Source organism: Eucalyptus grandis, chromosome 10 (assembly GCF_016545825.1).
Source record: "Eucalyptus grandis isolate ANBG69807.140 chromosome 10, ASM1654582v1, whole genome shotgun sequence".
Lineage (NCBI taxonomy): Eukaryota > Viridiplantae > Streptophyta > Magnoliopsida > Myrtales > Myrtaceae > Eucalyptus > Eucalyptus grandis.
This window is the reverse complement of record NC_052621.1, coordinates 28,630,660-28,653,032: the sequence shown is the minus strand read 5'-3', so window position 1 is coordinate 28,653,032 and position 22,373 is coordinate 28,630,660. Positions and strand designations below refer to the sequence as shown.

The following is a 22,373-nucleotide window of genomic DNA, read 5'->3' as shown; positions in this document are numbered from 1 at the left end:
CTTTTTTCTGGGAAAAATCACATAGTCAAAATCAAGAAGAAAGAAAACAGAAGCTTTTGAAAATTGTGACTTTAAAGTACAGGTGGGGGTGTCAATTTGTTCTGTGGAGCATGAAACTATCTTGGTCTAGTAATAACTGCAAAATTTACGCCAGGCACATGAGAAGATTTACAACATATTATTAACTCTATTGCTCGCTTAAAGAAGCTCATGGCAGGGTCTAGAGCTGTAAATGGAGGCTTCACAGTTAAACTTGTTCTGGTGGAACTCCGGCCTCGCCTTTGGCAGAAGCAAGCTCGGGCTCGGAATTTGGAATCCAGAAAGTGAGGACAGTAGATGCCGCTACGAACATGGCCCGACGAGGAGCCCATTTCAAGCATGATGCGACGCCAATATGGCTATTCCAACATGCTACCTGGTGGATCAAGCCACAAGAAGAATGTCAGCTTATTTCTATGACAAGAACACTTGCATTTCGAACCAGATTCGCTAGCTGTACTGCGATCGACAGGAGAAATATTCACTGTGATTTGTATATATAATTGTGCAATAATTGCTTATCAATGTACTTCTCCAAGCAAGCATTTACTGACTTATATCCCACTTCAGTCTCGATGAGATGGCATGAACACATGCTTTGCCCTGTCGTCCTTTGTTATGCAATGCTAGAACTAGAAGTACTATTTCAATAAGAAATTTCAACACTTTTCTATAATGAAGACATGATGATGGTTGTTAAGAAATGCCAAAAAGGTGACTCAGATAGGCATGCTCTGCAAAATGTCATTGTCCTAGAGTGTCCAAGATTCTTCAGCCATCAAACTCCAATTTACCTATTTGTGTACTTAACTGGTGCCGCCAAATGCTCTTTTAAGAGAGAAGAGAGCATTGAATTACTAGTCAAACTGAACAAAACAATATACCTCATTTCGCCTGCTGATATTCCATGCATGCAAAGTTCCATCTCCTGAGCCTTGTACAAACATAAAAGTGGGATTAGCATGGGTTTGAAGAGAACGAGTTTCTACTCCTATAGATTCATGTATATCAAAATGTGTTCCTGATCTTGAATATCCACAATAACAAAGTGCAAGTAATTGAATAGTCTCCTCTAAGTTCTGCAGAATGGACTGATGAATTGGCCTCTAATTGCAGTGACGGTGCTGAGAGAATGGAGACTTTCAACAGCCCCACGATTTCAAAAGTTTGAAAGGATACCTGATACAACGTACTGGCCATCTGGTGAAAAACTTGCCTCTATCGGTGTACTTGGAGATGGTTCTAAATTGAATCCACATTGCTGCAATACATGCCATTTACAATAAGTATTTACAGGACAGGTGAAAACTCAGAAAAGAGGACCAAGCTCTATCACAATGATTCTAAGAAAGGTCAACAGGACAACTGCACTAAACCAAAACACGGGCAAAACTCCAAAACAAGGATGACTTATGAAGAAGGCAACCTTATCTCCTGCATATGCATCGAGAACATAGATGTTGTTGTTTGTGGTTGATAATAGCACTGATTTTCCATCATTGCTGAACTTGATATCACAGACCTCAGATGTATCTCCACCAACTAAAAAGGCATCAAAGGGGCCCTAAAAGATGGAAAAGATACAACAAAACTATTCGATCAATACTCTGAGCTCCAAAACAACTATTCAGAGTAACATTTCATTACAAAATATCGCAACCTTGTCGTAAGAGCGTGAATCAAACAATTTGATAGCACCCCCTTCCATAGCTACAGCAAAGACAAGACCCTGCTGGTCATATGCAACAGTAGGTCTGCCACGTAGACGCAGAATTCCCTGGAGACTACAAAGGTAAGCATCATCATTGTCTGCAACTGTAAAGGGCAAGGAGGACCGTATGGGAGCTTTTATGCGTTACTTTCAGTAGATTTCATGTTCAATTTTTTTTTCAATCCATATAATGCTAGGGTTTAGTCAATAAAATTTTAAGTTCAATATTGACTAGATACAACATTCCAACTAGAACTTTTAAAAGTAATCTCAATATTTGCAGTATAATGTAGGATGTTTATCTTTCGAACCATGTGTCCCCAACCCCTACCTTACCCCCACCCACCCATGTAGGAGTGCAACTAGAAGCACCTTAAAAAAAAATCTTGCAAAAGATTTCAATAGAATATCATATTTGGGCTTATCTAGTATAATAAGAGGTAATACACAATGCATGAAATATTAGAATTCCTGCACATGAAGAATTGTGCATTTACAGCCTAAGGTTTAAAGGTCTTATTTGATTCGTAAATTTTTTAAATATCTAACACATGTAACGTTTAAGCACAATGAACTGGGGGAGACTAAAGAAAGCAAAAGAAAGGGCAAAAGTAATAAATTATTGGTAGTTATGTGGTTACCTAGATATATGCAAAAAGAGGACTAGGAAAGCATACAAAATAGTATGGATATAATTGGCATCTTAATACTATTCGTGATCATGTTTCATTTCATTAACCAAAGTACAGAATTATGATCCTTAAGTTCAATACATTTAACAGAAACATGTCAAGACAATCGGTTTTCAAAATAAAAATGCCTTGATCCCTATGTCTAAATTTGATATTTCAAAGTATCATTTGCATGGAAAAGACACCTGGAAAGTGGAAACAATTAAATAACAGGTAAAAGCAACATTGATTAATTATCATACTAGTCAGGACTCCTGAGGTATTGTTATAATCTGAAGGATGTGCATTAGAAGCCAACACAATCCAGTAATGACTCTTTCTGATCGATGCTCTCCACCAAACTTGATTCCACTAACTCTACTTTAGCCATTGATATTTTTTTCTTTTTGAAACTAGCAACCAACCTGGCAAGCATTCACACGGAGATCCCACATTCTCACGCTGTGGTCAAGAGAGCCTGACATGAAGCTATCATTGATTGGAGACATGCACAGGGAAACAACTCTACAGCAGAAATGAAAGATGAATCAGTATAACAAAATCTGAAGAAAAAGCTCAAGATCTTGACTGCCCAAAATCGGAATACGGAATACAATAGCAGGCTAGTAGCCATCACAGATTAGACAAGCTCATTCTTTTGGGTGATAATGAAATTAAAGAGCTCAAACCTCTGTTTGTGTCCCTTAAAGTAGCGGAGGCTTCGGTTATCATACATTGATATATATCTTAAGGACTCTGAACATTAAAAGAAAAAGAAATAGTTAATTATTGCCATTCCCTGAAAATAACTGTTTAAATCAGATAGCATACTGCCCATTTAACGGCAAAAACAGACCTCCAGTATCTAAGTTTTTGGTTGAAGAGCATATGAGGGAGTTTGGATGATGAGTAAAGCACACACGATCAGTGCCATGTTTCTTGTGAAAGGTGGTCTTGAGCAACCTGCAGCTCATCAACGAAAAAGCAGTTTTACCAAAGGATTCTTACAGAGAGAAGTTCCACCGCTGAATAGAGTACATCTTGAGGAAGTTAGCTAAGGATGTGAACTATAAGCGTATCTTCCCAATATGCTTTGAGGCATCAAAACGCGACTCCGACATCTGGAAATACAAAGAGCCTCTGACTTAGTAGAGCATACTCACCTGGCATTTGCAATATCATACAATCTCACTGAATCATCCTCGCCGGCCGTGACCAAAATATCATCCTTACGGTGAAAATCAAGCGAATTTAATTTCCCAACCTGCGAGCAGGACAACAATCAGATCAAGCTCACACCGCATCAAGTAAATGCCAAACCTTTACAAGGAAAATTCGCGCATTGCTCCTCAACTCTCTTCAGAAACCACCCGTGTCTTCAGAATTTAGTTCACCGCAGTCACATTGCATATCATTTCGGCGATGGAAAGTTTCTCAATAGGCCACGTTAAAGGACTCTTTTTTCGCTACCAATGATTCTTGCGTGAAGGAAACACAAAAGACCGATTCGAAAAGCTTCAGCACACACATATTGATGAACGAATTGAGGTGTCAATCCAAATGACCACTAATGGAAAAAGTTAAAAAAGAAAAAAAAAAAGAATCTTTAACACGACCTTCACAACATCTAACAGTATCTAGCGGGGGACCAACTACTCTGCACCGCTGATCCCCGAGAAAGACAGCATATAAAACCAAGAACAAAAAGGCGCTCGCGACCACAAAACACGCTCCGACTGTGATTCGCCGCAATCTAGACCCTAAAAACCGTCGAATCAAAACCAACACATGTCAGGCACTCGCCGCGCGACCACAAACACACGCGCTCTCTCTCTCTCTCTCTCTCCTGAAGGCGTAATAGACGCTCGAGCCACCGTCGAGCTCGCATTCGGCGGAAGGAATTGGAGGCGAAAGCATCGGAACTCACGAAGTCGGAGAAAACGGCTCCGATCGACATGCTGCGGACCATGTCGTCGTCAAGCGCCGCGATCGTTGCCATCGCCGTCGATCGATCGCGTTCTTCCGCGGCTGCTCTGGTGGGCGCCCCCCGCGCGAGCGAACGAGAGGAGACGCGGCGACGGTGGCCTGGGGGAGTTTGGTTTGAGCGCAGCACTTCGAGGTGACGGCAGCTTTTGGGTGCTTCCGAGTGGGTCGGTTTCGTCATTAAGCACAAGTCCTGGGCTCCTTTTCGGAATACGGGCCCTTTCAAGGGGGCCCAGACTAAATTTGCCCGGGAACACCGTCTTACGTAGCCCACGGCCCGCGTATTTGTCGGAAGGGAAAATGTTGCAAATGGTGCTATATCCCAATGTGTAGCCTAATCCATAAACTTTTAATTTATTTAATATAATCTCTAAAATTTAATTTAATATATAATGTCATATTTAAATTTTTAATTTTTCGATATAATTTCTGAAATTTTTTTAAAATATATTAAAATGTTTAATGTTATCATTGAATTTAAACTAATGAAAGGATGATATTGATTTTTTATTATATAGTTTAAGTAGAAGTTTGAATATATAGTTTAAATTAAAAATTCAAAAATAACATCCATATTAGATAAAAATTTGAGGATTAGATTAGAAAAATTAAAAGTTCGAAAATCACGTTATACACCGAACTAAAATTTGCAGGTTGTTCACGTCATCATCCATGGTCGAAAGGACATTCTCAATCTCATCCCCCTTCCCCACCCCCCAAAAAAGAAAAAAAGAAAGAAAAAAAAATCCCTGCGGAAAAACCAAACGTGTCGTCTTCTTCATCAGCTCTCCCTTCCTCTTCCTTACACCACTCGCAAAAGCTCCAAAAGAGGGGTACCAGGCCGCCCTCGTTCGAAGTTCGAACCCCTCCCCGATTCTCCCTCCCTCGATGAACGCGTCGCAGTTCATGGACAAGCAGATCATGGATCTCGCGTCGCAGGGGTCGGCGCCGAGCAAGGACTTCATCGATCTCGCCGCTGACCCCCGCGACCAGCACCGCGGCAGTTGCCCCGAGGAGGAGCGGGACCACGCGGCCGGCCGCGGCGGCGGCGGCGGCGCGGAGGAGGACGACGGCGGCGGCGACGGCGACGGCGACGATGGGGTGAGGAGGGAGGAGATCGTGCCGAGCTACGATTTCCAGCCGATTCGACCCATCGCCGTCTCCGGCTCGCCGGCGCTCGGCTTTGACGGTGGATCCGCCAGGGCGTGGGGGTCCCTCGATCCCATGGCCAACGCGAACGCCGCGCCTGTCCGGGTAATGATCTGGTCTCCTGTAATGCTCGGATTCAGTTTTGCTTGCGTGTGGATGTGGTTCAGATGGGTTTTTTTTCCTTTGTGATTGGGTATATGGGATTTAGTTGAATGATCATGTCGCCGCTGCCTAAGTGATTGATATTTTCATGTAATTGGAGAGATGCTTGCGGTTCTTTAGCTTTGGTGTTTGAAATGGTTGAACTTCTTTCCGTCGCGTGCGAGTCTCTGATTGCTATGGAGTTTGTGACTGCACGGTGAATAGAGGTAGTAGAAGTTTGCAGGCATTAGAATACCTTTCGTATTGAGTATGTGTACAGGAGTCCTATTGGCACCATCAAGGGGCTTTGATGTTTAGTCGTAGCGGTTGCTATAGCAAATTAGGGAACTTACATGCTACATAAAGGAAGTAATTGGATCTGATATAAGAAGAATTCTGATTAAACGTTTTAGGAGAGAAGGAAATATTCTAGTATTGATGTTAGTCGTGAACCACTGTGAAAGCCTCTGTTCTTCAAATTTGCATGGAGAGAGAGATTGTCCTATGGAGGGAGCATTTATACAATTATCATCTCTTGAGAATCGTTGTCAATTATGATTATGTTGGAGTCTTTTGCACATTGGCTGTGGCATGGCTACAGGTTTCCTGTTGCGTTTTAAATCTTAGTTCTGAGTATTTTGTTTAGTACAGTGTAGAAGGAAATACAGAATGACAAAAATAAATGGGGGGATTATATGGGAGGAGTCTCTTGGGATATGGTCAAGGACTCTTAAATGAAGCTCAGACAAAGAGACAGTAAGAATGGCGCGAATGCTTGTAGGGGAAAAAGAGGAGAAAGAACGTATGATTACATTATTCATGTTTCGGGGGTGTAGCTCTGTTCTGGCTGTCTTGAAATCCTGTTTGTATATTGTTGACACGTCCAGCACGTATAATGAACATTTCCATGATGAACAATTGAATAGCATGTATTGTTGTGTTTAAGATTATTTCTTAGAAGTTACTGGCTTATTTACTTAGAGGAACCCATTTTTTTTTCACAGAACTATAGTTCACTGGATTCCTTTGAACCTGCAAAAATCATTGCTGAGAAGGATCAGCATGCCTTTGATGCATCAATGGTGTCTGAGATAGATCGAACAATGAAGAAGCATGCTGATAGCTTGCTGCATGTATTGGAAGGTGTTAGTGCACGGTTGACTCAGCTGGAGAGCAGAACTCGCAACCTCGAGAATTCTGTTGATGACTTGAAGGTGTCAGTAGATAACAATTATGGGACTACAGATGGGAAGATGAGACAGCTGGAGAATATTCTCAGAGATGTGAGTTTCCCATATTTGCTTTCTTTTCCTGCTTGGTCTGTGTTACATGTTCTAGATTCCAACAGTTAATCCGTGAAGGACTTGGAAAGTACGTTATGAGATGGCTTGATTGCGGGCAATGTAGATGAGTTATATTAGGTCCGCTTAATTTGAGGACATTCCAATTTTCATGCTTATGGCCGTCCATTGTATGCAGGTGCAAGGAGGGGTGCAGGTTTTAAAAGACAAACAAGAAATTATGGAGGCTCAGTATCAGCTCGCAAAACTGCAATTATCTAAGGCAGAGCAGCAGCAGGATAATCAGAAGGCTTCACATGTGGATTCCCAACAGCCAGTGCCATCCATTCCTCAGCAATCTCTTCAGCAGACTTCTCATGCTAATTTTCAACAACCTTTGCCTGCTCTGCCCACCCCTAATGCTCCTCTACCGCCACCTCCTCAACAAAGTCTACCGCCTCCAGTTCAGCTTCCAAACCAGTTTCCTCAGCCACAGATTCCTCCTGTTCCTCAGCGTGATCCTTATTTCCCACCCCCAGCTCAAGCCTCAGAAGCTTCGAATCAGCAGTTCCATCTTCCTCCCCCCCAGCAGCCACCTCCACCTCCACCTCAAGCAGGTCTGCCTCATCACCAATACCAAACAGTTCCTCAACCTCAGTTTTCACAGCCACCGCCTCCACCACCACAGCACCCAAGCATGGCACCGGTAAATCCTCCTCAACCACCAGTACCCCACCATCCCGAAGAGACGCCATATATTCCATCCCAGACCTACCCCCCAAGCCTCCGTCAGCCCCCTGCTCAGCCACCTAGTGGGCCTCCTCCGCCCCAACAGTTTTATGGGGCTACCCCCCAGATGTACGAGCCACCACCCAGCAGGTCTAGTTCAGGATTTTCTGCTCCATACAGCCAGCCATCTGGGCCTAGTGAGATGCAGTATGGAGGAGCTCCACAGTATGGTAGCGGCTCCCCCATGAAATCTCAGCAACATTCACAGAGTGGTGGAATTGGTTATCCACAGCTCCCAACTGCTCGGGTACTTCCTCATGCTCTACCCACCGCATCTGCAATGAGTGGCAACTCAGGATCCAGTGGAACTGGAAACAGGGTTCCTGTAGATGACGTGGTTGACAAAGTGACAAGCATGGGTTTCCCGAGAGACCAGGTTAGGGGTACTGTTCGGAGGTTGACCGAGAATGGACAGCCTGTGGATTTGAACATAGTGCTAGACAAGTTAATGAACGATTCTGATGTCCAGCCCCCTAGAGGTTGGTTCGGTCGATGATGTTGTACTGTGATGCTCACCTCTATACGGTTGACGGTTGCATCATGACTTGGCTACTTCACTGAAAGGAGCCATTTTCTCACAGATCAGGTTTCTTTGCGCAGTGGATGTTCTGTATCTTTGTTCATTCTCCCTTCTCCCTTCTCCCTTGGCTTTTCTATTGTGTTGGTAAGTGACGGCTCTAGTTTGACTTGGTATTCTTGCTTGCCTGGCTCTATCTATGACCCTGTTTCCATCTCTTTTTGTGTATACTCACTGAAATTCAAATTGTTTTCATCGCTTTTACTGTTCACAGTTATCATTCCTGCTCTTGTAAAGCTGTTTGCTTAGCTTTTAGATATGTCGATTCTTATCGTGGATCTAGACACGCTCAAATGACTGTTTAACACTCGAGTATCCTTTCCCGCACAGATGCCAGTTTGGGTTGATTTCCTGAGTAGAACTGTCCGTGGGAATGGCACGTAGGCCAGTCGGCTTAGACGAATGAGATGCTTTTACCTTAGGAAATATACGTCCGAGGATGGTTCTTATATTAACACAATGATTTGAAGCCTGAAGCCAGAAAAGTCATGTTGCTGTCTGGGCATCTCTGGCTCGGGCGCATGTCAATTCTATCGTTGCACTGTGATAATTTCAGCGAGTCTGTTCTGTTATGCGCGTAAATTGCGTGGGTTCCCATGTATCAAATTCCTACCTTCAAAACCTACACTAGAAATGTTTAGAAAAATGAGTCAGTGGAAAACTTATGATTAAATTCAAGAAAATAACAAATGGCTTTCTCTTTCGAAATAAAAATCAATTTTCAAAATATGATTAGATTTTAGCACGCGGGCTCGGATCCCTTGAGGCAAGTTTAGTGGGATGTTCGGGTCTCCCAAGCTCGAGCTTGAGTACCTGCTTCCTGCATTCGGGACCCACGCCCATGCCCAAGTCCATAGCAACCGTGCGTGGGATCCAAGCCTATGTGCCACTGTCCCAGCACCCGAGCTCAAGTCCTTGACAGAAGTCCATATTATTTGCAACAAAAATCCATATTATTTGCAAATTACAATCAAACATGGGAAATGAATTCCTTTAAAAATACTTTCATTTTTCGGGTAATAGATGAAGTTTTAACAAAGCATGTACTCATAAATGAGTTATGAGAGGATCCAAATTTGCCTTGATGATGAAGTCCTTTAAAATCACTTTCATTTTTCGGGTAACAACAAGAGCATGTACTCATAAATGAGTTAAGAGATGGATCCAAATCCGCAAGGGCCTGTGACCGGTTGAAACAGAGAAATGCATGGTAAACGTTTTATAATAATATTCAGTCATCACAAACAGAACTCTAGTGATTGCATGAAGGATAATGTTACGTCCTTGTTTGCAAATTGAAGGATGAAAACTTAGATGGAAAATGGAAGAAACTTCATACTTTTTGTGGAAGGATAGTAAAGGAGGTCCACAGTTCGTGGCATATTCTGCCCAAAAAAGAAAAGACTTGGAAGTCACTGAACTCGAAAGAAACTACTGCTGTCATCTGACATTATATATAGTAATACTTGAGGGGGCTTACGTCGAACCCCATATCCATCATATTCCTCATCATGGTAAGAAGGATACAGACAGTCGCCACATATCTAGAATAGGTAATCAACCTTGGACAGTTTTCCAGAACCAGTCCATGGAACTTGAACAATGACCATGTGCTCCTCGTATTCGAAAAGGACGTCGCGCCCATCAATTTTGCAGGCTCTCGGTTCGACAGAGGCGTAGACCCTCATTTCCCCTGCTCCCCTCACCCCGACTTCGACCGAATTACCCTTATAGGACAAGGACTGAATAGCTCCGCCAGTGTTGAGCATGTTGGCCAAGCCGATTGCGGCAAACTGCACCGGTTTCCCGGTCAAGACGGTTATCGGAGAAACGGTTAGGAGCTCGAAGTTGAATGGCTTCAGTGAGATTTCTATGTCTTCAGAGGGCTTTGAGAGAATAAGCTTCTTGGACTTAAACATGTAAATGGCAAATCCTTGTGCTCCTTCAATAGGTATAGGGTTCTCGCCGCTGTTCCATTCAATGTCCATGGGGCTGGTCTTGGAGGCCACCGTTTTTGAGAACTGGGAGAAGCATTGATTTTGTCTCGATTCACGAGACCATCCTCCTCCTTGGCAGTTGAATGCACCGACGACCCCCGTATACTGTTGGAGAGCAAAGCCGAACAAAGCATAACGTGAGGATCGCCACGAAGTTTTTGTAAAGAAAGAGATAAAGAAAAAACGAGTCGATAGTACATGCACAATTGGAACTGCTACCAATTACACCGCATTTTAGAAGATGATCATCGCAATCTTACTTTGTTAAGGTTCCATATTTTGAGCATGGTCTTGCCATCATGGAGAGGATCTTCAAAGAGGCAATCCCGAGTCGGGAGGGCATAGTATTCACATCTCAGGATGGACCCATCAGGCAACACGAGGGTCTTGAGCAGCTGGAAGTCATGCTTTCCTACCGTGTCGCTCACATAGATAGGGCCACCGGAGATGGCTCGGGAGGCAGCATGGAACTCAGCACACGGGTGCGTCGACTGGAACATGTCCCAATCCGGGTGGATGAAGTTGCCCATCCACAGGCTGTTGTAAGCGCAATGCACCATGTGACACCCTTGGAGCCAGAACGTGCCGTTGGGATCGCCTGATGGATCGGTGCACCAGAAATCATCACCTACATCGAACGTCAGCAACAGTGAATTGAAGCAACGGTCATTGGAGTATCAATCTCACTTACTCAGAGGATTAGAAAAAACGAAAATCGACATAATTGGCTTAGGAAGACCGATGTGCGACTCTCGACATACCGACACGACCGAGGGTGATAGCTTCCGTGCCGAGGAACATGAAATCGTTGCAGTGTTCCATGCTAGCAATCACACCATTTCCCTTGAAATGTTTATTAACAGAAGCTGTCAAGGCTTTGTAGTAGGCCTTGGCAAGCTCTACTCTCCCACCATAATCTTCACACAGCATTTCCAGCAACTGATACGGGCACATCGTCACGGGAAACAACATCAGACGATCCATTAGTAACTCAATGGAAACAATTCCAAAGGGAAGTTGTGTAGAGATACTTACGTGAATGACATCCACCTTGACGCCATCGATGCCCACGGACTCCAAGTGCGAGTGAAGCCCCTCGTACATCTGATCCGCGTGCTCCGGCGGGACCATCCCCACCCCGGTGCTCACAATCTTGTCGACGGCCAGATCCTGCATCGTCATCTCGAGCCCGGGCGACAACTTGGGCTTGATCACGGTACAATCCGGCAGGCCCGGCACCTCCGGCCTGAGCCCGCCCCAATACCCGCAGAACGCGTGCCACACGTAGACATACTCCACCGACCCGAACTCCTCCTTAAGGTCCTTAACGAAGGCCCCCATTCCCTTGGGTCCGCCGCGCCTCGCCCTTGGGCTCATGTAGTCCCTGAACTTGTAGTTCTCTTGGAACTTCAAGAGCCTGCAGGGCATCTGCTCGCCGGCCACGGTCTGGTTAATGCCTTCCTTAGTGATCGGGTCTGCGTCGTGGCCGATCGATTGCCACCCATCGTCAATCAGGACGAGCCCGGGCGGGCACCCGCCCTTGACGAGGCCTGCGACGCCGTCCCATATGCCCTGAGGGTGCACGGTGAGGTAGAACGCGTCCCAAGTGCACCACCCGAACTTGTCCACGATGCCCGGTGGGGTCTTCTCCTCGAGGAGCTTGAAGGTGCCGAGGTGAGCCCGGGCCACCTTTATGGCGTCCTTGACCAGGGCGAACGGGTCCTCGCCCGCTTGCATGTAGAGGACCGCCCGGAACTTGCTCGTGGCGACTTTGGTTGAGCCGCTCTCGACGCAAATGTCAACGTAATCGTCGTCACCTATCGAGAAAGAATCATTAGAACGCACATGATTTGGACATTAGGAAGAGAATACATAGAGGGAAGTGCCACTTTTTGTGCGTGGACAATAGCACGATTATACTATTCACAATTTTAGATGGATCACCAGCACAATTTCCACAGTAAGGGTGCGTTTGCGAACCACTTTTGGAGTTTTTAGGAAAATGCAAAAACCTTTGAGTTAAATGTGTTTTTCAAAATGCAAACTATGTTTTGTAAATTAAAGGTGTTTTCCAAAATGTAAACTGTGTTTGGTAAATTGTACTAAGCTCTTTGTGAAGTACTTTGGGCAAAATGGTGTTTGGGGAATTACATTTACAAACGAGTTTTGTGGTAAAAAAAAAAATTATCAAAAGAAAAATTAAAAAAAAAAAAAATTGCGCAGGGCGGTGGTCGTCGGCGATCTCCGGACCGTCGGCGACCTCCGGCGACCCCGGATTTGGGGCGGCGAGGTCGCGTGACACCGCCTCGACCTCCGACGACCTAGATCGGGGGCGTCGAGGTCGCGGGCGCTGCGACCCAGATCCTGGGGCGGCGAGGTCGCGTGACCTAGATCTGGTCACCGCTAGAGCCTCCGGCACTAGATCTGGTCGCGACCACTAGACCAGCGACCAGATGGGTCGCGCGGTCCCGACGAGCTCCGTGTGGAGGTCGCGGTGCAACAGGCGACGGTCGCCGGCAACGCCGCGACTCATGGAGGTCGCCCGACTCTCCGATGAAGATCGCCTAGGTCACGATGTCCCTGTAGCAGTTGTTGGCCCGGAGAAGATGAACAGTGTTTCATCCAAGGGCACGCACCGGAAAAACATTCTTGAGGACAATTTTGGAAAAAAAAAAAGTGAACAGTGTGCCGTGGGCATGCCGAGAAAGCTGAAAGCCCAAGGAAAGTCAGGCTTTCAGCCTTAAAAATACTTGCTTTGCCATTAAGTCCCTTTCAAAGTGTTTTGCCGAACACTCTTTTTTTTGCCCAAGGGACTTTGGACTCCCAAGGGACTTTGGGAAGTGGTTCCCAAACGCACTCTAAGTCCGTCAGAGCCCTAAGAAGTGTACATATCAATTTGCAGTTCTTGGATTGATTTGACTTTCCAGAACTACTTACCTAATTAATGACCCTAATAATGCCTACCAACCGCTCCTGACGATTTCCTTTTACACAGCACCCCAAATGATGGACGTACTACTTAGCTGCTAAATACGTAGGTGGTGAACCATAAATGTTTCGACTTCATGCATCCCCTACTCAAAGTCAACAGGTGAGCCAGGCTGTTTCATGCAGTCTTGTCTAATAAAGAGCCGGTCTTGGACTTTACTAATTGAAGTGCTTCGCAAGTTAGAAGCTCCCTGTGACGAGGATTTCGTAATGAATTCAGGGCAAAAACTTAAAAATTTACAGCTTTGATGTTGATCACATAGTTTTCAAGGACAAGTTTATAAGAACTCTAATGCCCGTTCAGATAGTAATCCGAAAAGACAACATCTTTCTAGTACGCACTAGAATGCCCTTGCTGATGATTTTTACTCTGACAGAATCTAGTGTTCTTCGAACACTTGATGCTCTTAGTTAACGTGGTGTCACATGTCTGAAAGATAAGTGGCTCTATATAGTTTTTGGTTTCTATAGTTCAGTCGCTATAAATCCACACGAGGTGTACGGAGAACATAGTTATTTTACCGGGTTGAAGAGAAGCACGAAAAGGGCCCTCCAGGAGCGGAAGCAGCACCACATACGGGCGGCCCGAATCCGACCTCTCCAGCATCATCAGCTGAGTCTCGCTCTCGAGATCTCGGCCCTTGGATCCGATCCAGTGAGTCGTCCACCACACCTTGAACCGGAATATGCTCATGAACCGGATGCCCTGCAGCCTCCCAACCGGCGCCACATGCCGGCTCTCGTCCTCGGCAGCGTCGAACCCCACGAAGCACCCTGCCTTGCCGCCATAGGGCGAAGGGGTGGCGACGACGTTGCCGGGGACGTCGGAGAGGAACGGGTGGCCGTTGACCGAGAAGGTCCGGCCCTGGCCGTCCAATGTGATCACGTGCTGCACGGAGGCATCGTCGGACATGGGGGAGAGAGCGGATGCGGCCTTGCTCGAAGCCATGAATGGAAAGAGGAAGAAAAACTCGGAAGATGAGCGAGACGCGAAAGTGCTTTGGGCGAGAAAAATGGAGTGCGAGTTTGGTAAGAGAAGCGCGAGAATGTGGGGTTTATATAGCGCGAATGTGATTATTTAGCGTTTGATGATTTAAAAGGTAAGGTGGGATTGGTCCCGATATTCTTGATTCTATAACGATTGAGGCTATTTTTTTGACTTCTTTTATTATTTTTTTTGGCTAAAATAAATCATTTCTAAATTGACCGACTAAATTAGCTTTCCTTTTTATTCGGAGATATAGAGTCTATTTCTATGGTCTTTGATATTTTATGGCAGGTTCTGAAGCTATCGCTAATGCCGCTTGCCTTGGCTTTTTGGCTATTGTTTCATATCAAGTTTTGTACTATAGTTTCTGTTACATTAGTTGTCCTTTATCTTATCTCACTGTTAGCTGCTGATTTTTTTTTTCCCTTTTATTTTCGCACTGGACTTAGAACCTTCTCCTTTAATGAAAAACTAGGGTAAATTTCATTTTTAGTTACAAGATCTTCTTCTTCTGATGATGATGAAGAATTAGAAGTGGGAATCTTTCCTCTTTTGCTTGCTTTGTCTATAGGTTGTTGAGAAGGTCACTTCTAATTGGCTAACGCAATTATGTATATCTGTAGTAGAATATATTGAGTGTGTATAAGGAAAAAAAAAGAGATCGGAAGATAAATCAATATAATCTTTCACATCCAAAAAATCAAGGGAGATTGGGAACATTCAAAGTGATCTTCTTAGATCTACAAATTTACGAGATTATGAGATGAATCTATGTGATTTTCATAATTGGGATTGCATTTGCTCCTATAAATAGGAGTTCTCCTTAACGGAGAAGTATATACAAAAGCAAGAATATCATAGCAGCGCAGCGGAAGAAACAGGTAAACATTGATTTCAAGTCTTTTGAAAGGAGGTTATAAAGGTCAGAAATCTGCTAATCCGTGGCTCCAGCCATTGGCCCGTGAACTCTTTTGTGCATCTTTGGCCAGAAACATTGAATAAAATCTAGTGGTCGAGAGTAATTCGATCAGTTGACTCAAAATAAAAAAGTTGGGTTATACTTAGAGTGAGAAAATCGTCACGCCCTTTTGCAAGAGAGAATAAAATTCTTTTGGGGGAAGATTTTGTGGGTATGCTTTGAAGGAGTTCGGAAAGTTCTTGTCCATTCAGGCTACTTTTGGGGCACTGCATGCAAATGGAATCAAACAATAGGAGAGCTTAAGAGCTGTGGGGTTGATTTGGTTGGCAGTTTGACAAATACGAGATCTGAGAAATTAGTTTGGCACACCTGTGTAGGGAAGACGCCGAGCATTAGGCCCTCGAACGACATAAATGTGCTGAAAATCAAAGCACTCTCACCAAACGAATGCCAGCAACGTCAGAGCACAGTGGTCATGTATGGATGCAGATATGTCTCCCAAGGCAGCGGTAAAAACTCTCTAGCAGTTGTAAAAATCACGACGACTGCATGTTCATATCGTAAACCGATCATAGGATTATGGGATGATAACAGCCGACAATGGCGTGCCTACTCAGTAGTGAGCTAGATTGGAGTCCGCCATGGTCCGCAACGTTTGCGTATCGTCTCCAAATTTCGGGATAAGTTCTTACAGTGATCAACCACAACGATTGAGTTTATAAACCATGTTTCTGTCTGTCAACTTGGAATGCTAAGGCTTAGAAGTTGCAAAGCATATATTTCCCGTCTCCTTCCCTTGAGCAGCAGTGAAGTGGACAGGGTACCAACTGCGTGACTGCATAGTTGCGAAGGAAACAGATAATGGTGGATGATACATATGCCTTTATGAGAGGGCGGTGTTATACAGAATTCTAGGGTTTTCTTCAAAATTTATTTAGAAAAGGAAAGAAGAAAGGAGACGAACATTCTGATCATGTAACTTGCTAAAAAGCACAGCAGCCCCCTTTATATTCGTTGGTACCAAATTTCGTCCTACGCTCCAAATTCGTGTGATTCTCTTCCCCAACGAAGTTCCATTCTATAGGCTAACTTTTTGTTGGCTTCCTAAAGGGTTCCCTACCTATAATTGCAAAGGCTCGAATATTTTCCGACGATCGGTTTCACTTACGTGAGGAGTAAGGAAACGAATACGATGTCCTTATCCCGATAACATGCCGCAGTAATTTGTTGGTCCTTTGAACCTTTAAGAATGTCTCGTGGCGCACGATATTGGAGGAGATCTTAGATTTCGATTCGGGGTCTTGAATTTGAAGATTCAGGACCTCGTATCATCAAAACCCCGTCGAGCAAATGGATGCAAACCCGCAATCTGATCGTATTTGTCGTTTCTTCACCTTTTGATAAACGTTCTTACACGTCCAAAAATATACATATTTGAAGGAGATGAACGAGTTCTGTGCTTCGCCCTTTTGTCCATCCTTTTCAGATTGGATCTCCCTTAGCTCCGTGATTCCCCAACTAATGTTAAGGGTCAACGTTGATGATGTCTCTCACGTTGCTGCTGCTCTCTCTCCTTTTTGCTTCTTCCCCTTTTACTTTGAATTTTCAAAAAGAGCATCAAAATTCACGCATCTTCCCACGTCTCACCACTCATTACCGAGACTTTTCCATCTTGTGAGCCCGAGAGGGGGGAGAGGATGGTTTAGAACGCGGCTAGTTTGATCTTGCTCGATGAAACTAGACTGTAATGGCTCATCTAAACCATAGCACTAGTTGGTATGACGCATTTTATTGTATGATCATAGGACAATATAACCTAGGCTTGAGATAGCTCTAATCTTAGCTTTGGAATCTAAGCTCACTTTGGATACTTGATATTTAATTTTTATTCGTTAGCGTCATTCTCATCGTCCCTGAAAATCCTTCACTCGTATTTCCTCTAGGACGTAAGTTTAATTGGATAAATGCCTCTGAGCATACATTAACATGATGGTTAATACTATAAAAATCCTAAATTTATACATTTCTAATAATTTTATTCGAACTAATTTTTTACCATAAAAAATCTTAAACTTATATATCCGTGACAAATTTACTCTAAATCGATACACTGTAACAAATTTCCCTTTGGTAAGTTTTGTTAAATTAGACGAATATCACGCAAAAAAAAAAAAAAACAAATTGTTACACTTGCGACAAATGAAATGTAAAATTTTAAATTGATATATCCGTCAACTGTCATTCATCATCTAACTTAGTAATTTGAAAATTTAACAGAAACTAACGAATAGTTAATTTATCACAAATGTGTTAATTTAGGGTAAATTTATCACTAGTATACTAATTTGAGATTTTTCGTGATGTTAATCTTAACCTTTTTATACAAAAGAATTTGTTGATTCAATTCGAGTTTTCCATGTATGTCCCAACCGATATACATACATCTATATGTATGTACTTTGGAATTTATGGACATGTTTAATCCATTTTGACTTGCAAAGTTGGAAGGGATCGATCATGGGCATGGTCCCACCACATAAAGCCCCTCGAGAATTTAATGAGAAGAATAATAAGATGCAAAAGAAGATAAATATTCAGATTCAAAGCTAGTGGACCCTTTGGATTTATGTGAAGACGTTTGTTCCGTTGAAGCCTCTAAGTTCATGCCAAGTGGATCCACTTTGTCTTTTTGATGTCCCATTTGAATGCTTTCGTCACTTCCAGAAGTAAGAAAAGGCATTTTTATTTTTATTTATTTATTCATTTATTCTATTTGTCGACATTATGCTGATCTTAATATGAATAATTCACGTTCTAGCTTTCAAATCAAACCTAAAATAGTCTCCAGATGGGAGTATGACAATGCTCGAAACGTTCCTTTACCTCAAGGAAAGGTTACTGCGAGCGGAATTAATATCGGGACAAGGTGGCGAGGGCGTGATAGGTGGCACGATTGATTTTAGTGGACTTAAATGCCATATGGCTAGTTAAGAGTTATGACTCAGAAGTACCAAATCTCTTGAAATTATCCGGAGTTGAGATATATAGAAAAGAGTCAATTATGGAGAGTTCCAAAATAGTTTCGTATTGGAAATCCCAAAGTATGGAAGTGCCACAGTCGAAATGTGGAAAAGTACCCCGAGTGGCTCATATGATGTGTATCTATAGCGAGGGAGGCTAAGATGGTAGGATGCGGATCAATGGTGGGTTGTTGCATGTTGGTGGGAAACGGGAGCGACACGAAACCGGATCAATGGTTGGCTAAGGGTGCGAATGGTAATTGCTTGGCTAGGGAAGAGTTTTTTTTTTTTTTTTTTTTTCTTTCAAAAATAGTTTTTTTTTCTATTTCTATTCCGGGGAACAATTTCTGAGTAAAATAAGATGTTTGGTAATTATAAAAATTTATATTTTAGAAATAGAAAAAGAATAGAAAAGCGTTTGGTAACTACACAAGATTTTGTATTTTTGTATTTATTTGTTTTTTATTCTTGCTCACTGATTGCCGACCGCCGCGCCCGTCTCCACCCGCTGCCGCCACACAGTGCCGATCACTTGCCGCCCGTTCGCCCGCCGCCACCGCACGAATGCCACCGCCGACCATCGTCGCCGCCCGTCGGCGGTCGTGAACAAAGGTTTTACCAAATGGATTTATGTTCTTTTTTATTTTATTTTGGAGAACAAAAGAACATAAATTTGAAGGAAGAGAAATGTTACCATGCGTTACCTAAAATATCTCTAACAAGCTCCACTCCACCCACCAACCAAAACTTTTTAACAGTGCATTTGCTTCACTGAAAACTTTTTGATAAAGGAAGATATTGTTTGTGGAAATCATTTAAAAAAATGATGAGTTTTCATTTGTTTGATGATTTGGGCGCATTTGGTAACATTTTTATTTTTGCGAACAGTTTATTTTCAAAAATATTTTTTTTTTATAATTTAGTTTCCAAAAACAATTTCTAAGTATTTTAAGATATTTGCTAACTATATAAAATTCATGTTCTCGAAATAAAAATATATTTGATATGACCTCAAATATTTTTGTGATTTAAAATTTCTTTTGATTTATTAATAATTTTATTACATTTTTTTTTCTTTTTCTTTTCTTCTCCTTCCTCTTAGCTGGCCACCAACTTGGCCAAGGCCAACCGGCAACCATCTAGAAGAGGGCTAGTGAAGTCCCCTCGAGCCTCGCCTAGCCACCACAGGGTCGACCTCACCCACCCAAGCAACGTTGACCCAAGTGATGTCGGCCTCGTGGTGGCCGGGCGAGGCCGAGCCTCGCTAGTGGATGGCGAGCTCGAGATGACCTCGTCGAGGGCCGACGAGGCTCTGACAAGGTTGCCAAACCTCGTATGGCCGTTCACCAACCTCGTCGCTCCCAAAATGGCCATTCACTCGCCAACCAAGGCCGACAACCGAAGAGGGGAAGAAGAGAGGAAGAAGAAAGAAAGAAAGAAAAAAAAAAAAAGACTAGGAAGAAAAGAAAGAAAGAAAAAAATTGTTTCTTATTTTTTGAGTTGTTCTTTGGAACAAGAAACAATTTTGTTTCTTTTAATTTTTTTAATTATTTTATTTAATTATTTTTTTTTCCTTTCTTTTTTATTTTTCTTTCGACGCCCGGCCAGCTTATTTTGTTCCAAATCTCGCCGATTCATGGGCCAAAGAAAAAAATAAGAAAAAAAAAAGAAAGAGAAGAGAGAGAATTCATTTCAACTTTTTTTGTTTATTCTTTTTGTTGAAAAACGAACGGGAATAAAAAAGGCCCTAAAAAACATATATTTCGGAGAGTGTCATCAAATGCTCCCTTAGAGAAAGCATTTTCCTTATTATCTAAAGGGGAAATCGTTTTCTCCTAATTTGAATTTATTATTTTTAATCTATGGAAATCTTTTTTCTATAAGTCGATTAGTTTTTCTTCATTTAAATATTGGAAAGTGGGAAAACAGTATATTTTTTTTTTCACTCTTAACACATTATTTATTTAACAGCACGACCAACTGCCTAAGATATGATTTATCATTTATTTTTTTATCTATTGTTAGTTGGGACGTGATTAATGAGTTAATTGGGCATGGCCTACTGAAAATAATCAAGACGGGCTTTCAATCGGGGTCCCCCTTGGTCCTTGCATAGGTAGGAGACACTCGCAGGCGACGACAGATTTGGAGTTGGACGTCCAATTTGGTCTGGGGTTAATTAAAGAATCTACTGCTACGTGTCGTCCGCAGCGCCTACGTGTCCTCCATCGTGTCCGTTGGTTGCTCTGAAATTTTGAAACATTGATGGCCCTTGGAGGGGGCAGAATTATCCACGTAACAAGTTTTTATGGGAACGGGAGGAGACAAATCACACAAGGACATTTAATTCGGACCAACTTAAATTTGACGAAGATTTACATGGTTCGAGTCTAGTCACGTCGAAATTTTCAAGTCGGGTGTGACTGTATTGGTCCACCTCATCTGCCTTAGCTATATGCATTCGCATCGCGTAATAAATTGAAAATCTTTCGTCGGGAAGCGACAATGGACACACGTCACTAGTAGGATTGCATAAAGTCTCAATCATCTATAACATCCGCCGTTAGTACTTGCATAGACTTGTCTCGTTTGTACAGTTGGGTCGACGACACATACATCGATCATGTGAATTTCCGAATAACGGTGGTTGTTGTGTATTATTTAGATGCGAAGCAAAAGAGATAAGTAAAATCATATGACAATTAATCAATGAGTTGAGTGATGATTGAGACATATCAATCCGATTCTATGCAAAATTGGCTAGATACAATTGGCTCACATCCACCTCCTTTGGCATTGCATCTAGAAAGGAAGAGCTATGGGAGAGGGATACACTTCACTAGGCGAAGAAACGCTTGAAGTCTTGGGCCATAACTTAAGACGGAGGAACACTTGCCGCCATAACTTAAGACGGAGGACACAGGAGTCGCCATAACTTTAAAATGGCACACTGAGTGGCGGTTTTAAAGTTAAATGGGACACTTAAATAGTTATTCGAAAATCCGTAAACGGCTGACGTGGCGACTTTCTGAAGCGAGTTTGGTCCAAAACAGCGTTGTTTTGCATGACGTGGCGAAGAAAATGCAAAACGACGTAGTTTTCGTGTCTACGTATAAATAATAATATAAAAATTAATTAAATTAGATTTAAAATTACTTAAAATATTCAAAAAATTTTAAAAAATTAAAATTTTAAAAAATTAAAATTTTAAAAAATTAAAATTTTAAAAATTAAGAAATATTTAAAAATTTAAAAAATTTTAAAAAATTAAGAAATATTTAAATAATTAAGAAAATTTTAAAAATTAAGAAAATTTTAAAAATAAAAAAAAATAAAAAATTTTAAAAAAAGGGGGAGGGCGCGACCCTTGCCCTAGATTTGGGCGCGGGCGCGACCCTTGCCAGATCCGGCGAGGGCTCGCGAGCCTCGCTGCCCCCGCCGCCAGGGAAGGGCCGGCGACGGAGTAGGGAGGGTCGGCGGCCTCGCTAGCCGGCCCAGGCGGCGAGGGCCCGCGAGCCCTCACCCAGATCCGGGCGAGGGTCGCGGCCCTCGCCGCGATCAGCCGAGGGCTCGGCCCTCCCCGTCGGTCGGCTAGGGGCCGCGACCCCGGCCGACTCCCCCTCCGTCGCCGGCCCTTCCCGGCGACGGCGGGAGGCGGTGGCGGCGAGGGCTCACCCTCGCCCGCCCTTCGACCTCCCCCTCCCCTTTTTTAAATTTTTTTTAAAATTTTTAAAATTTTCTTAATTTTTAAATTTTTTTGAATATTTTAAATAAAATTAATTGTAAATCTAATTTAATTAATTTTTATATTATTATTTACACGTAGACACGAAACGGCGTCATTTTTGCATTTTCTTTGCCACGTCGCCGCGCAAAACGACGCCGTTTTGAACCAAACTCGCCGGAAAATGGCCACGTCAACCATTTGGCCGGATTTTCGCCAAAGTGGCACTTAAGTGTACCATTTTAAAGTTATGACACTTAAATGTTCCTTCGTCTGCCAGTTATGACCTCAGGTGTCCCGACCTCCACTTCACTAGGATCGCCTAGAGAGTTTCGGTCATCTATTGCATCCCCGAATATGTTAATGCTTATCTATATCATAATAGTAAGTAAAATAG

The 22,373-nt window shown here is 43.0% G+C and overlaps 3 protein-coding genes across 3 annotated transcripts; 1 reads left to right on the top strand and 2 right to left on the bottom strand.

Moving 5' to 3' along the window:
* Positions 1–36: 36 nt before the first annotated feature.
* LOC104422631 (protein ANTHESIS POMOTING FACTOR 1) lies at positions 37–4,547 on the bottom strand. Its single transcript, XM_010035009.3, has 10 exons — positions 4,349–4,547; positions 3,585–3,685; positions 3,278–3,384; positions 3,111–3,177; positions 2,847–2,946; positions 1,700–1,816; positions 1,466–1,603; positions 1,219–1,300; positions 924–973; positions 37–415 (listed from the first exon to the last, which is right to left on the bottom strand). The coding sequence occupies exons 1-10, from the start codon at positions 4,418–4,420 to the stop codon at positions 248–250; spliced, it is 1,002 nt and encodes a 333-aa protein (XP_010033311.1). The 5' UTR covers positions 4,421–4,547; the 3' UTR covers positions 37–247.
* Positions 4,548–5,161: 614 nt separating this feature from the next.
* Positions 5,162–8,560, top strand: LOC104422630 (pollen-specific leucine-rich repeat extensin-like protein 1). Its single transcript, XM_010035008.3, has 3 exons — positions 5,162–5,658; positions 6,699–6,977; positions 7,174–8,560. The coding sequence occupies exons 1-3, from the start codon at positions 5,293–5,295 to the stop codon at positions 8,257–8,259; spliced, it is 1,731 nt and encodes a 576-aa protein (XP_010033310.1). The 5' UTR covers positions 5,162–5,292; the 3' UTR covers positions 8,260–8,560.
* Positions 8,561–9,544: 984 nt separating this feature from the next.
* On the bottom strand, positions 9,545–14,365 carry LOC104422629 (probable galactinol--sucrose galactosyltransferase 5). The gene is made up of 5 exons (XM_010035007.3): positions 13,848–14,365; positions 11,373–12,154; positions 11,099–11,276; positions 10,598–10,965; positions 9,545–10,442 (listed from the first exon to the last, which is right to left on the bottom strand). Exons 1-5 carry the CDS (start codon positions 14,272–14,274, stop codon positions 9,885–9,887), a joined length of 2,313 nt encoding a protein of 770 aa, XP_010033309.2. The 5' UTR covers positions 14,275–14,365; the 3' UTR covers positions 9,545–9,884.
* Between the last annotated feature and the right edge of the window lie 8,008 nt (positions 14,366–22,373).